This window comes from Hirundo rustica, chromosome 7, assembly GCF_015227805.2.
Source record: "Hirundo rustica isolate bHirRus1 chromosome 7, bHirRus1.pri.v3, whole genome shotgun sequence".
NCBI lineage: Eukaryota > Metazoa > Chordata > Aves > Passeriformes > Hirundinidae > Hirundo > Hirundo rustica.
The window spans coordinates 7,868,809-7,883,004 of record NC_053456.1 but is presented as its reverse complement, the minus strand read 5'-3'; the positions used below and the strand labels follow the sequence as shown (position 1 = coordinate 7,883,004).

Sequence of the window (14,196 nt, the reverse complement as noted above, 5' to 3'; positions counted from 1 at the left end):
AGGGAATACCATCCTCCTCCCATGCAGCTTTTCTACAAAAATCCAGAGACTTTGGATCATGCATATCAACGATGCATTCAACCACCGATGATCAAAAAATAACTTTTATTTCATTCCGGTGTTCCTAAAAGCAGTTTTACTTTATGCATCTCAGCTGAGCCTCTCCTGGAAGCTGTACTCATTTCTCTCAGGAATAAAGAGGAGCACAGGCTCTGAGGGAGGTGCTCTGTGGGCAGGATCAGCAAGGGTCCAGGAAACACCACAGGGCTACTCGAAGCTCTACCATCAGAAACAGCAGTGCCTCCCAAACAAGGAAGTGCAGCAAAGCACAGCCAGGTGTGACTAGCTCAAAAAAACCCCCTCAGGCATCTCGACCAGACAGCACCTATCACAAAACCTTCCCAAGAACAAGCCTTTGATTTCTCAACTCAAATCCATCAGATATTTTTTCCTACAAAAGGTAAAAAAAACCCCAAAACAAACAAACAAAAAAAAAAAAACCCAAAAAACCCCAAACAACAAAAAAACCCCAAACAAACAAACAAAAAAAAACCACCAAAAAAACCCCCCAAAACGAACAACACCAACAAAATCTAATTTCACATTTAAATATTTTCTATGAAATACTTTATTATTTTGAGTGGTTCCAAATGGATACTTACATCATTAATAGAAGGGCATACTGGTTTCGATCCGTGAAATCTTTTGGCAGTGACAACTGTAAAGGGAATTCTTTTAAGAAAAGAGCAAAACATTAAAGGCTGGTAGTTACACAGATGAAAAAGAGTAACATTGTAAGACAACTTTTGGCTTGCTAAAATAATATTTTGCCAGATTTACCGTAATCCTCAATGTGAAGCATTTTGATTTCAGTCTTGTAATTCTTTTTCTTAATAACAACTTCTTTCAACACAGGGTTATTTTCCAAAATATAAAACTCTAAAAAACAGGAAGAAAAATCATGTTGAAAGGCATGGAGAATCATCACACCAGAGATAAATCAAGATTCAAAAAAATGAAAGAAAAAGAGACAAATGTGCAATGATCTTGCAAATTAAGCTTTCAATTAATCTTGTAAATTAATTCCTTCTGTAAATACTTGTTTTATAATGCAACTACTTTCCAATTCGAAAAGATACACATCCAGTTCATTTTCCTGGTTTTGGTGGTCTTTATTTTCATTACGCACCACCAAGGGAATTTCTGATGACCAACATGAGCATTAGCATCTCTGATAAATCCTGACAGCAGCTGTTGCAGCACAGGACTGCTCTGCTGGGCAATATCCTGAGCCTCCTGCAGGCATCCTTTTCCCCAGTATTACCTATTCCAAGGCAATATTTAGCCAGCACAGCAAAATGTGGTCACTGCATGTCCTTATTTGTCTTCTGTACTTCAGCCAAGAGCAAGACCATCAGCTTGGTTTAAAGCTGCAGATTAATTTGAAGCAGCCCTTTTACATGGGAAAGAATGGCTAATTTGCTCCCCCTTTTTTTTTTTTTTTAAAACTCAAATTACTGATCTTGCTTCTAAAATTTAGATTTTTTAAATTAAATCATAAGCTCTTCACTTAGGGCCAAAACAGATAATCTGAGGAGAATGCTTGTTCTGGGCAGTCAACCAAAATGGCATAATTATAGTCTGAGGATGGAATAATTGAAATAATCCTTAATCATCCCATTATGAATTGAAGAGGATAATCTAATCTTGCACTGAAACACTAATGGTAAATTATCTTTCTTATTATTTGTCTTTTTGTTGTTGCAACAAACAACGTCCCTCCATCCCGACTTGCTTTATTTTACTCTAAGGTGCTGCAGATAAATCTGTATTTCAGTAATACACACTCTATAGTACTTTAGATGCAGGTAATAAAGAGGAAAAGCCTGCCTTCGCAGAATTGAGGAGCTCCACAGAAGTCTAAAACGCATTTATTTGAGCATTAGCTACCTTTTCCTGAGCTGGATAAAACTCCCCGCCCTGACTGGGCCGTGGCACTGGGCTTTGCAAATACAAACAATGGCATTAAAAATAAAGGAAAAAAAGAAAATAAAAAGGGAAACTAATGTGCAGATATTAATTAACACTTCCTAGCATGGCACTGTTTGTCAGGATGGCATTTCAACATTCAAGATTAGCTCCACTGAACAGTGACCGGCCCAGGAAAAAGGGGGTGCAGACAGGTACAGTTCAGGATTTATTCTAGAAAAATCCTGGGGATAACCCAGTTAATGAAATGAGGATATGTAAGAGCTGGTTTAGTGCTTTTGAATGAGAAGCTGTCCCCCATTCTGTAATCCACACCTCCATGCTAGTGGAGTCACAGTGGAGCTGGAGGTGGCAGAGTTGTTGTTACCTCTGCTGCACCACCAGGAAAATTCAACTGCTGAAGGTCAATATTCCACTAAAAAGCACCTCAGCAGCCAGGAAACAGTAACAGATTTGGCATCAATACACAAGAAAATAATGAGTAAAACTTGACAAATAGAGGTACAGAATGCCCTCCTAAAAAGCCTTTACTTTTGGGATTTGACTTCATTGAAAACATCAGCAGAGTTGTTCTGATTTGAGAAATAGAAGAGGACTCAATCACCATATGTAAGTCGGCTTTTATGATTGATCAATCATCCAAAGACTGTACCTGACTTCAGCATAATTGGATTGTAACTTTAGAAACATCTCTAAAAACAAAGGAGGTATACTCCAATGGCAACACACTCTACACAGGACGTGAAAGGATGAAGACCAACCTGCCATCCAATTTACTCACGTGTAAACAGAAGATGAGTCACATGCATTTAGTCCAAAAAGTATCTAAAAATCTGGAAAAGTTTTAGCCATTTGATGACCTGCTTTCCTTACCATTTGCTGATGTGGATGCTGCTAAAAGGTAATTAATAGCACTTTATATAAATTAGTTTTTATGTCCTTGCACGACATTTTCATGTGCTTACTTTCCCCTCTCCCACAGTCCCCAGAGAAATTAGGGATGATAAGAAATCTAACTTATTTCATAAGGTATACTCACTTGCAGTATCACTTGTCCTGTGCACACTTACAACTGGGACTCCCGGTCCTGTTTTGAGGAGAGAAGTGAAACAGAAAAAGGGTGAGGTAGTTTGTACTCTGTAGTTCAGTGCCAAAGAATGGGAGCACCAGCTAGGACACAGGACAGGATCCTGGAAGCTCCATACCCACAACTCCCTTCAAACACAGCAGGAACTCCACTGGAACCTCTTGGAAATTACACAGGCTGGACTACAGGACCAGCAAAGTGTGGAACAGGCGCTACCTTCTCCCTTTCAGCAGCCCAGACCCTGCACCCAGAAGGAGCTTTTTTGTTCTTTTTTTGTTTGTTTGTTTGGTGGTTTGTTGTTGTTGTGTTGTTTTTTTTTTTTTTTAAATAATCTCCATGGTTTGGATTTAAGTGATGAATAAAAAAAATTACGGATGCGCTTCATGGTACTGCTTAAAATATATCAGTTTGACATCCAGAAACTTTAGGTTGACTGGGAAATGAATTAATGATACTATCCACTTATTTTCTCCATGGAAAAGCTATAGAGTGTTGAAAAAATATATTTCACATAATTATCTGTTTAAGAAGCTTCCTTGGTATGCCAGCTCTGCAAAACCAAGAGCATCACAGTTAAATCTAGGTGTGACGTAGTCTAATCCTATTTCACATAGTCTAATTTCACTGTACCACTAAGAAACTAAAAATCTGGAATAATTCCTCATGCTAACAGTGACTGCAAATGCATGAGGTGGAATGTGAAACTGGCATGACCAAACATCCAGCATACTCAGAATTGGCTGAGTCTGCTGTCCCTGCTCTGAAGATCCCCACCAGTGTAAACCTGCAAAAGAAAATCTTGTGTCCCCACCATTCCCCAGCGTGGAGTTGAAAGACAAGAAGCTCTGTTTTACCTCAGTGTTCAGACTACAAGGATTCAGTTGCTATTGGGCGAGGAGAACAATGCAGAAAAGCTGAAGTCCCTGAGGACCCCATGGGCAGATGAAGGCATGGACCCTTTGAAATTAGGAATTACAACTCTCTTTTTGAGAAAAAAACCACAATTCCCTTTGAGAGTTCAGAGACAGAGCTTAATTTATGTGTTTTGAGAGGCTGTCTCTCTCAATTAATTATAGCATGAGCCTAGGGAAATGCAAATACCTGAAATAAATAGCATGATGACATTCACAGCCTTCACTGAAGATTTTTATCAGTTTCATTCTCTCCCTCAAGGGGAACGATTGACAAAAATCTTACAGGTAGATTGTTGACAAATCACAGCTTTCTGCCTTAGCTCTCTAAGATGATAATTTCTTCAGATGTCTCTTTTGCTTTGGTTTGTTTTTATTTCCAGCTCTCTTGACTTCTGAATTTGTAATTTTGCTTTCAATTCTTATTTAAGAAAGACCATTTCTGAAGGGGAAAGCATTTTCCTACCTATCTCTATTTGTCATACTAAAAGATGGAGGGATGATGACATTTTGAAAAAAGGGAGATTGCAGCAGATTAAAATGTTGATCAGAGGGGAAAAAAAAAAAAAACCCAAATTTGTGTCACAGGCATTGTGTTACAGTGCATCAGAACAAAGCACAGCACTTGGATTTCCCACTGACCTCCTGTCATTAACCCCAAACCCACCACTTATTTCCTGCTATACAAAAGGGGAGAAACAATTATTCCCTTTCTAAACTATCTTATTTGTGTGGAGAGAAAAATACCTCCCTAGGGTTTGCAAAGTGCCGAAGGAAAAATCCACAAGCAGTGTGGAAAATGAGTGCAAAAGATGTGCTTGCCAAAACTGAGAGGCTGAGGAGCCAGTCCTCCATCCACCAGGCAAGAAATAACTCCTCACTCAGGAGAGTCTCTGGAGATGCATACAGCTGGTAAAATGAGAGAGATCTCCTGGCTGAGGGAAACTAAGGAAAAACTATCCTAATAAAGTTGCTCGTGGGTAAACAGGAGGCTGAAGAATTGAAACTTACACAGATTGTACCAGTCCAGAATCCTCCAAGGGTTTTTTTGGGCAAATTGCTTTTGTAACAATTGTGTGAAGGCTTTTTGCTGTGGGAAAACAAGTGTCTGCACAGTAGATGTGCCTTTTGTCTCCTCAAAGCAGTTTGCCTCACTCTCACAAGCAGAAGAGTTTTGATGCCAGTTCTACAGTGACCTTGCCTTCAGGTTTGATAGTGCCAAATGCCCAGCCCAGGGCCCTGGCACTACAGGGGCTCATGCTGCTGCTGTACCTGCCAAGCTCTGAGGAAACACAGCAGAAGACCCTGAATAACCCAGCCACATGAATGTTAGAAAAATGCCAGAAAAAATGAATTACAGTGGTTTATCATCCCTGCCCAACATTTACAGCTCAGGGTAGCCTACTGCAAGTCAGTGGAGTGTAGGTTTATTCCCGGGAGGATGATCTACAGCCATCCCAGCTCAGAGAGAGAACTGCCAAAGTCTCTGAAAGCCGTGAGCTTGTGAGTAATCACGTGCACAACCTCTCACTGGCATCCACATTTTTATACCAAAGAAGCACATAAAAATTACAGGCTGAATATAGTTTGCTAAAATAGTAACGAGATGCTTTTGGACCCCGGCACATTGCTGATTCAGGGCAAAAAACTCTTCCCAATTTATCAAGCTCTCTCCTGCAAGAGTCTGAGACTTACCCCACAGGGATTACGTCAAGCACAAGGGAAAACTCTGCTGAGCTGAGGAGCTCATTACTCAGAGAAGGACCTCAAGATTAGCTCCATCATTTCTGCTGCAGATTTAACCATGCATAAACCATACAGTTTGTACATTCTTCTTCTAATCAGCTGTGTACTGCAGGTGCATTTCCACAAAAAACCAACCCAAAACAACAAAACCGAAAACAAGCTCCTGATTTTAGCCAATATATATTCATAGTTTCTTTGTTTGGATACTTTCAATGCTCAAGTCAGCAGGTATTTTATTGGGGGGGGGCGGGGTGTGTGGAATAAAAGTAGCATTGTGAAAGAAATAAAGAAAAAGCATGAATATAAAATGAGCTATTCATATGCATTTCAGATGAATTGTCCTCTACTCTTTACACTCTGATCATAGCTATGAAAACATACTGGAGGGATAGTGCCTGTAAAATTTTGCAAGTTTCAAGGACAACAGGTTTACCTGTGTACTTTATTACACATTGTGTCCTGCTTTTCTGAAGTTTTTTTTTATTGCTTATATATCAGTGTTGATTTCCTGTGTAGGTTATAAATTTCTCTGTGTGGGATCATCTTAATTTTTTTGTTTATACAGAAATTCTGAAGCCAACTGGTGCCATTTAGTGCTACTGGAATGCAGCTAACAGTAAAACACTGTGAGTAATTTATTACAATTGCACTGATATAGAGGATCTGTCTCTGGGGATTAAACCACAGCTGTTTTTTGACAGATACACCCATACACATAAGTATGGGGGTGTGTAGATACATTGCACATACATGTGTACAAACACCGCTAGAGAACACAGGCCCTCACTTTTTAACTAGGCACAGTCACACAAGATCAATCCCAATATATAAAATAATAAACTGTTACAAACCACAGTACCATCACCAAAATTCCATGTTTTGGTGAAGGATTTCTATTTAGGGTGAATGTAAGTTGCTCTTTACCTGGACAGAGGGGTCAGGATTGGAGCAGCTTTCTGACATCACTCATAATTTAGCTATTTCACAGAACATCTTCACTTGCAGTCTTAGAACAGGCTCTGTACAGAACTTTGAGTAATCCACTGCTGAGATGTTAGACTCCAGCCTAACTCTCTTCTCAAGGGAATGCATTAATTCAGAAGCAAACAGCACTGCACCCTGAGCATCTGCCTTACCTTTACAGTGCAGGAGAAAATGCCTGTTCATGGGGCTGAACTTTGCACTGAAGTACGTGCACTGGTCCTTCAGGAAGTTACACGAGAGACACTGACGGTTCAACGACCCCACTGTCGATACACTGGGGGAAGAAAATGACCAGAAACATTTTACACTGGAATGAAATACCATAAAGTAAACTTGGCCATGGGGACAGGATCCAAAAGCTGCCCAAAGCGCCAATGGACCAGCAACAACTCACAGTGCTGGGAGACAACATTAGCGTTAGTAGGAAACCATGAAAACCTCACTAACCTCAGATTTAAGCACTGAAAATGAGGTGATTTGCCTCCACACTTAAAGTTACATTATTAAACCCTATAAATGTTTTTATACAGAAAAAATTACTTTGTATTTATTTCATATTTATGGCTTGGGATGAAGAAGCTGATAACACAGCCCCATGTACCTCTTACCTGTGCAGCTGTCTTCCTCTTGGGGACTCTTCGGTGCTTAAGAAATAACTGTGTCCAAAAGAGGAAAAAAGTTAAACTCGGTTTGGTAAACTGTCTGATTTGGGCAGTGTTTAGAGAAGTGAGAGCCACCATAAGTAACATTTTTAAAAATAAAAAATTCACAAATATCCATGAAGATCAAATATTTATATAGAAACCCAAGTTCCAAGATTAAATTTGGTCCAATATACAGATTAGTTATTTCAGAAGTTCTACAATCTACTGTTAAAACTGTGAAAACAGGATTTAATGGTTTTAATTCCTATCATGCCCAGGAGCTCCATTAGTAACCAGGACACCTCTCTCCATATTAAAAATACAGAAGAGAAAGTTTCTGCTTCACTCCAAGAGTTTGCAATAGAAATCCAAGTAGTAGATAAAGGTCACAATGAAATTATGTCATATGTTATAATAAGTCTTATGAGATCTCTTTGAGCTTTAAACCAACTTGTTCTTCTATCTACTTTGCATGGGTGGGAAGAGATTTTGCAAGAAGCTCTTGGTGTTTCCCTGATGAGATCCCCACAAAGTTTCTGCTTGAGGGGCGGAAGGAGGGTGAGCTCCTCACATGGCTGGGACAGCCCAGGTGACATCTGTCACCTCTCTGCAGCCTGAGTGCACCCACATCCCATTTTTACCCCTGGGCCTTGCAGAAGTACCAGGAAATTCTCCATGGATATACTTTCAAAATCCATAGAAAGACTTGTCAAAATGGGTTTTCTCCAGTACAAGAGGAAAAGATGGGACTTATTGCAGCCTCAATAGAGTTCTTGTTGAAATATAATTTATTTTAAAGTAAATGTGTAATATGATATATAAATGTGAAATTAGATATGCTTCTGTATTTTTTGCCAAGGACGGATGAAAGTGAAAATTAAGCAAGATCCACTGAAGCCAGGGGAAGCCTTCAGACATTTTGTGTTAGTTCTAAAGTCCTCCCCAAAACCACCTTCCACTCCGTCACTAAGATGGGTTATGGAAAGATTTCTCTGTGAGTGAGAATCAGGAGCTCTGATAATATCTACAAATAATATGAATTTATAAAGTTGGATCAAATCCCCAAAACTCTGAGACCTCATGCAGCAAAGGTGTGATGTTTTATCAAGAACTAAAAATTTACTCTGACTTATTATCTGGACTCCAGGAAAGAAATTACCAAAATGTCATTACTGCTTCACTGTGTTGATTCCTTTTATTCTGAAAAATACAGAGTCAAGTGATATCATGGTGTGATTCTGCATAAAAAAGCATTTAGGAAAAGAATGGCAGACAAATTGTCTTACAACTGCACCCCATGTACTCAGGTGCATCAAAGTTATGGTAATTCTCCAAAATGAAAGAAATACTGTTGTTTAATTTTGAGTTAAAGGGATTCAACTTCAAAACCGTGAATATTTTTATTAAAAAAGGGAATAGTGCTTACATCTTTTGAGTATTTTCATCATATGCCAGGATTTTGATAACCTCCCAGTTCCCCGACGTCAGGTGTCTCACACTGATTCCTTCACTTTTAGCCTGTTGAGAGATGGAAAACATCAACTTTCACCTTGCTACATTCTTCTTTGCCTAGCACCCTGCATGTGTCATTGCTGATTACAGCTTTTTAGACTTTAATATGCAATATAACATCTTTAAACCACAAACCTTACATTTTGACAGGCCTGAACTTCACTTATCCTTTCCCTCCCATCTATAAGCTTTTCAAAGTCATTAAAATGATCTAGGTTTTCAGCACAATTTTTCTTTCAGTTGCCCCCATGTCAATAAACAATAGAAGTCAGGATGCAGTGCAAGTAAAACCAACTCTTTGGCTGGAAATTGCAGCAGACTCTTCATCAGACACAGGTTAAAAATAACAGAACCTAAGTGAGCAGTTCATCTGAGGGTGTTGCCGAGTGCAAAAGGGAAAATCGTGGCTCAGGCTACTGAAGATTAAAACTCCAACCCTCACAGATTGGATATACTTTATGTGGATTTTTCTATATTAGGGTTACTATGCTTGGCCTGGATACACATATTCTTAGTTTTCAAATTCAAGACAAAGTTTATAAAGAAAAAAAAGAGGTGACATTTCAGAGGTGATACTCAGTGGTTGCAAGGCCTAGAAAAAGTCATAAAATAAAAAAGGTTGGCTTTTTTTTTTTTTTTTTTTTTTAAATCCATGTTTTTCTGAACTGTGCCTTGAGCTCCACATCAACAGCAGCAATAACTAAAAAGAAGCAAATGCTCAGAGATACCCTGTGAGACATGTTGGGAGCTGGCACAGCAGAACCCAGTCCCATGGAACTGATCTGTTTCCTAGCAGATCCACAAGGAAAGAATGATGTAGCAACTCTGTGACAAACCTTGCAGGCACCAAATGAAATCAGGATATTGTGCTAGGTGCTGTACATATGTTTATGATGAGGGCTCCCTGTTCTGGAAGATTCTGATATTCAGTGCTGTCTCCAGGAATGATTAAAATACATATCAGCAATTTATTATAAGTGCCTATTTCTTCTCTAGAGAGAGAGAGAAGATGCAACTATTGAAATAGATATTTAAATATTAAGATCACAGAATCTAACAAGAAACAGCAATAAAAAGCGCAGCCAAGCGTTAATAAACATGGTTATTTTTCAAGGTTACAGCCATAATACATAATTTATGAAGCTTGCAGAACGTTATCATCTTGATCCATTAAAGTTACTTTATAATTCTTATTTTGTGGTCGGAAAAAAAGAGACTTTCTAGAGCTGCAAAACTCCACGAAAGAAATGTCTAGATACATAAGACATGATTCAATCCCATTTTGAGATTAGTTTCTTTTAAATATTTCATAAGTTTCTAAAAGCATTTGAAAACAATAACCCACACATCCAGCCCTCCACATTCAGGCAGTAAATAATCTGTGATAGACAGTAACCTTTCAGACAGCAACTTCTCCCTGCATAAAGATTTAATTAGATGCCTCTGCTAACGTGCCTTGTGTCATTGACACGTGCTTTTCTGAAGTGCAGTCAAAGAAATGCAGCCTGAGAAAGGGCAGCATTTGTTGTGAGATTAAGCAATCAGCATCAGTGATCAAATTAAAGTGAGCCATTAAAATCTGCTTCTTTCTCCCTGCAAGTTCACGTTGGTTCTGTTCTAACTTCCCTGCACATGAAAGCTGATTTCTGTCAATGGGCTGATGTCTCTTCTGAGCGGCACCGGAGAAGGAATGAGAACTCCAGTGCCAAATTCCAGAGTTACCCTTTTCCACCACGGAAATGCTGTGACCATCTGGGCACTGGTGATCTGCTGACTGCTTTAAATTCTGCAGGGCACCTCACCTGCTGTGCTGCTGTGGCTCTCACAAGGTGTGACAAACATCTAATGTGACAAAGGGCTTTATGTGCAACGGCTAATATACTTTTTATGCCTCTATGTTTGCTTTAGAAATAATGGACAATCAGATTAATGCAGTGTGTAAAACACATCATATAAACATATTTCCTGCCCTTTACTACTCTCTATCAGCCCCATTACCATGCAGAATGTTGCTTACTGATGAATAATGGCTGATACATGGGATATCACATTTCCTTTTTCTCAGGAGCGGCTACATGTTTAAAGCCAAATTTGTCATTGGTGATACCTTTCAGATTTGTTTATTCATGCTGATGGCAGGCAAAATAGAAGTCTTTTTAGTTCTGGAGCTGTGCAATACCCAGGGCTCTAATTCTGCCTAAAAGGGACAAAGTACTAAATTCTGAAACATAAGCTTGACTTTAAACATTATTCTGCTGGAATTAAAAGATGTGTTAAAAAGTAGGCATGTATTTAATTACCTTACTGAATAGGAGTGAGCTTAACCTTCGCTTAAATATTTCCCTGAATTAGGATCAAGTTTCCTGGGCTTTTTAGTAGCAAGAAATGTCAGAGCCTACAAGGTTAAGGCAAATTTGATTGTATCTGTAACATCCTTGGGAATGTTGCAAGGGAACCTTCAGATCCAGATCATTATTATTTCATGTATTTTAAAGGTACTTATTCATACTGTGAAAGATACCAAAATAAGACTTGATTGACTAAATGGCTTTGCTCAGGCATGACTTTTTATGTGGTTATTATATCAATACACCTTTACCAGACTGTCATCTGAGCTACTGTTTTCTTTAGGAAATAGAATTTGACATGTCTGTGATCCCTTTTATCTTCACTGACTCTTTCCTGATATATTTACTCTAGTGAATGAGTATCTTTGTTCTTGTTTCTTCAGGTTAAACTGTCATTAAAGTTCTTTTGTTCTTGTTCTGTCTGCAGTGCAGTGTGAAAATATTCCAGACTTAATAATGTTCATACCAGAACGCTGTCATAAAGGCAGGTAACAGAGCTGCCTGGCACAGATCTGCTATTTTCATGTTTTGGGTACCTTGGTAATCCCTCCTATGTCATATGGCTCCGCTAAAGCACCTGAAGTGATGCTCTGATGATTTAAATAGATGCCTTGGAGTGTTCTGTTCCAGGGCATAATTTCCTTTATTAGTTCATCACAACTTCATACTGGTGACCTTCAAAATCACACTGCAAATTTATCTGCTTTCAGATTCCTCTTTGGAAAAAGTAATGACCCCGGGAAATGGAATCAGCTACAAAATGTTGCAAAGGGTAATAAAAGTGTTCTAACTTTCAAACAAATTTTAGGTTTGGGTATTGTCTCCCCTCACTGTTCTGTAAGAGCAGATTCTGAACAGACATTTAAAATTATATGTTATTTAAAAATATGCATGTATAGGGTATTTAGAAAAGGCAGGATTAGCATTTACTCTGGAAGAAGTTATAAACACGTCCCACTGCACTGAGAGACAACCTGGGCAGGACAAATGACCGTGACACAGATGTTCTGATTAAACCGAGGTTCAGGCCTTTGCCTGGGCCACAGCACAAGTCCCAGATAAGCAGTAGGATATTAAGAGAGCCTATATTTTACATTAAAAAGAATATTAGTAATAAGGATATATTAAAAGCAGCCTGACCAGAGCCTTACCTGCACAATGAACATGGCTATGTGGTGGAACTCGCCACGGCCGCCCTGCTTCACTGGCACAGTCATGAAGAACTTACTGCCATCCTTGGAGAACACGGGCTCCTCGTTCTGAAAATGCAACATCCTGTCAGGCTGGAACACTTGTCACTACTCTTCTTAACAAAAGATCAGCCTACATTTTATTGTCTCCTTGGTTTTCCTGCGCTCAAAAGTCAGTTGGAGAAAACATCCTTAGGTTTTAAGTATGTTCTGCTAAATTTAACAGAAATGTGGTGGCTAAAGCTGAATATAGTCCACGCCATGTGCAATCCTATCCTAAAGGATTACAGCGCTTGCAGAACTGTCCCTCACAATGAAAGCCCTGGTAATCTCATTCCGAATGCAGGGGGACTTTCCAGGACTGCGTCCTTTACAGGCATGCAAATACTGACAGAGATAACTCCTACTGCTGAGGAGGAGAACAAAAAGTTCCAATGGTTTGGACTCACTGAGTACATGCTTAACGCCCACTGATCTTGATAAAGTTGTATGGAAAAAAATAAGCACATTGAAGTGATATTCTGAATCAGGGTTTTACCACAAATTGTGATACTATCTCTCCATGTCTAGCTTTGCAGAGAAATATTAAAGGAAAGTGGCTTGCAATAAAAGCATAGGGGTTTTTGTTGTTGTTGTTAAAATGATTTCTCATTTGTACATTGCAAAATGAAGCCTGAAATGTAGTTTAAATAGAATGTGTTTCATCTGGTTATTGGACAGTTCTTCTGAAGCTATGAAAGTGGAATAACTGGTTGACATATTAGTTAAACATATTGTTCTGGGTATGAATTTAGAAATATTTTACTTTCTCATTCCAATTATAGCCCATATGACCTCTAATCTTTGAGCTCCTTCTGCTCAATTTGGTGAGATCATTTTAAAATCAAAAACAAATGACAGAAGGTAGGACGTGCCTGGAATGGGATTCATCTGGTCTCTCTTCCACCATCCCGGAGTTAGGGAGTTAATCAGCTGCTCATCTAAATGCTTACTGAACTGAATCCAGACAGACCAGAAACTAAAGAGAACATTCCCTCCAAGACTCTCACAGGTGTCTCAGGATTTCATTAGCTTATAAAACAACACACAGTTAAATAAAAATGACAATGAAGCAATTACACATTATGCACCCAGAAATAGCATTTATACTGTACCTGTTTAGGAAGCCACAGGTCTGACTGCATTTCATATTTCTAAAAGAAGAAAAAAAAAAAAATAAATTTGCTTTTATGGAAAGCTATAGATAAAAAATATTTCCTACATTCAGCAAAAGGTCTCTAGCTATTTCATGGGTTTTTTTTTCTACTGTGTTACAATCTCCTCTCTCTTTGCTGGCACTTGTGTTGAAACAAATGATAATTTAATTACAAAGTCAGCTGCTTTATTCAGAGTTTTTGGTGGAATACCCCAGGGGAACTAAGAATGCCATTTCAGTCCTTTCTGATTAGCTATCAAGAAGCTTTACACAGGCAGTTGTATTAGTTTCTAACCTCTAGGCATCATCTGACAACTGGATATTTTAGGTCCTTCATCAACACTGGGCAAACAGCCAGCATCAAGCTCAAATTGTGAGACCTTTCCAAATCACAATCCCATGCTTTAATGGATTGTAGTGTGGCATTAGTGATGAGAAAAAAATAAAAACAAAATATTGAGTTTTATTGTTCATACTTATATTTCACGTCATGCCATCTGAAAAAAACCACAAAAAACCAAAACAACCAAATATCATGCACACATTGTTGGGAAAAAAATACAATATACATCAACTGCTGCAAATTGTCA

The 14,196-nt window shown here is 38.7% G+C and overlaps 1 protein-coding gene across 4 annotated transcripts in view; it reads right to left on the bottom strand.

Annotated features, from left to right (window-relative positions):
- The window catches only part of DPP10 (dipeptidyl peptidase like 10), a 441,914-nt gene that overhangs the window by 17,918 nt on the left and 409,800 nt on the right, over positions 1 to 14,196 (bottom strand). For all 4 annotated transcript variants that reach the window (XM_040069480.2, XM_040069479.2, XM_040069481.1 and 1 more), the window contains 8 exons: positions 13,566 to 13,604; positions 12,373 to 12,480; positions 8,788 to 8,879; positions 7,326 to 7,373; positions 6,870 to 6,991; positions 3,029 to 3,076; positions 841 to 939; positions 663 to 732 (listed from right to left, as the gene is read on the bottom strand). In XM_040069480.2, coding sequence (XP_039925414.1) covers positions 663 to 732; positions 841 to 939; positions 3,029 to 3,076; positions 6,870 to 6,991; positions 7,326 to 7,373; positions 8,788 to 8,879; positions 12,373 to 12,480; positions 13,566 to 13,604 — 626 coding nt within the window. The remainder of the gene's footprint in view (positions 1 to 662; positions 733 to 840; positions 940 to 3,028; positions 3,077 to 6,869; positions 6,992 to 7,325; positions 7,374 to 8,787; positions 8,880 to 12,372; positions 12,481 to 13,565; positions 13,605 to 14,196) is intronic.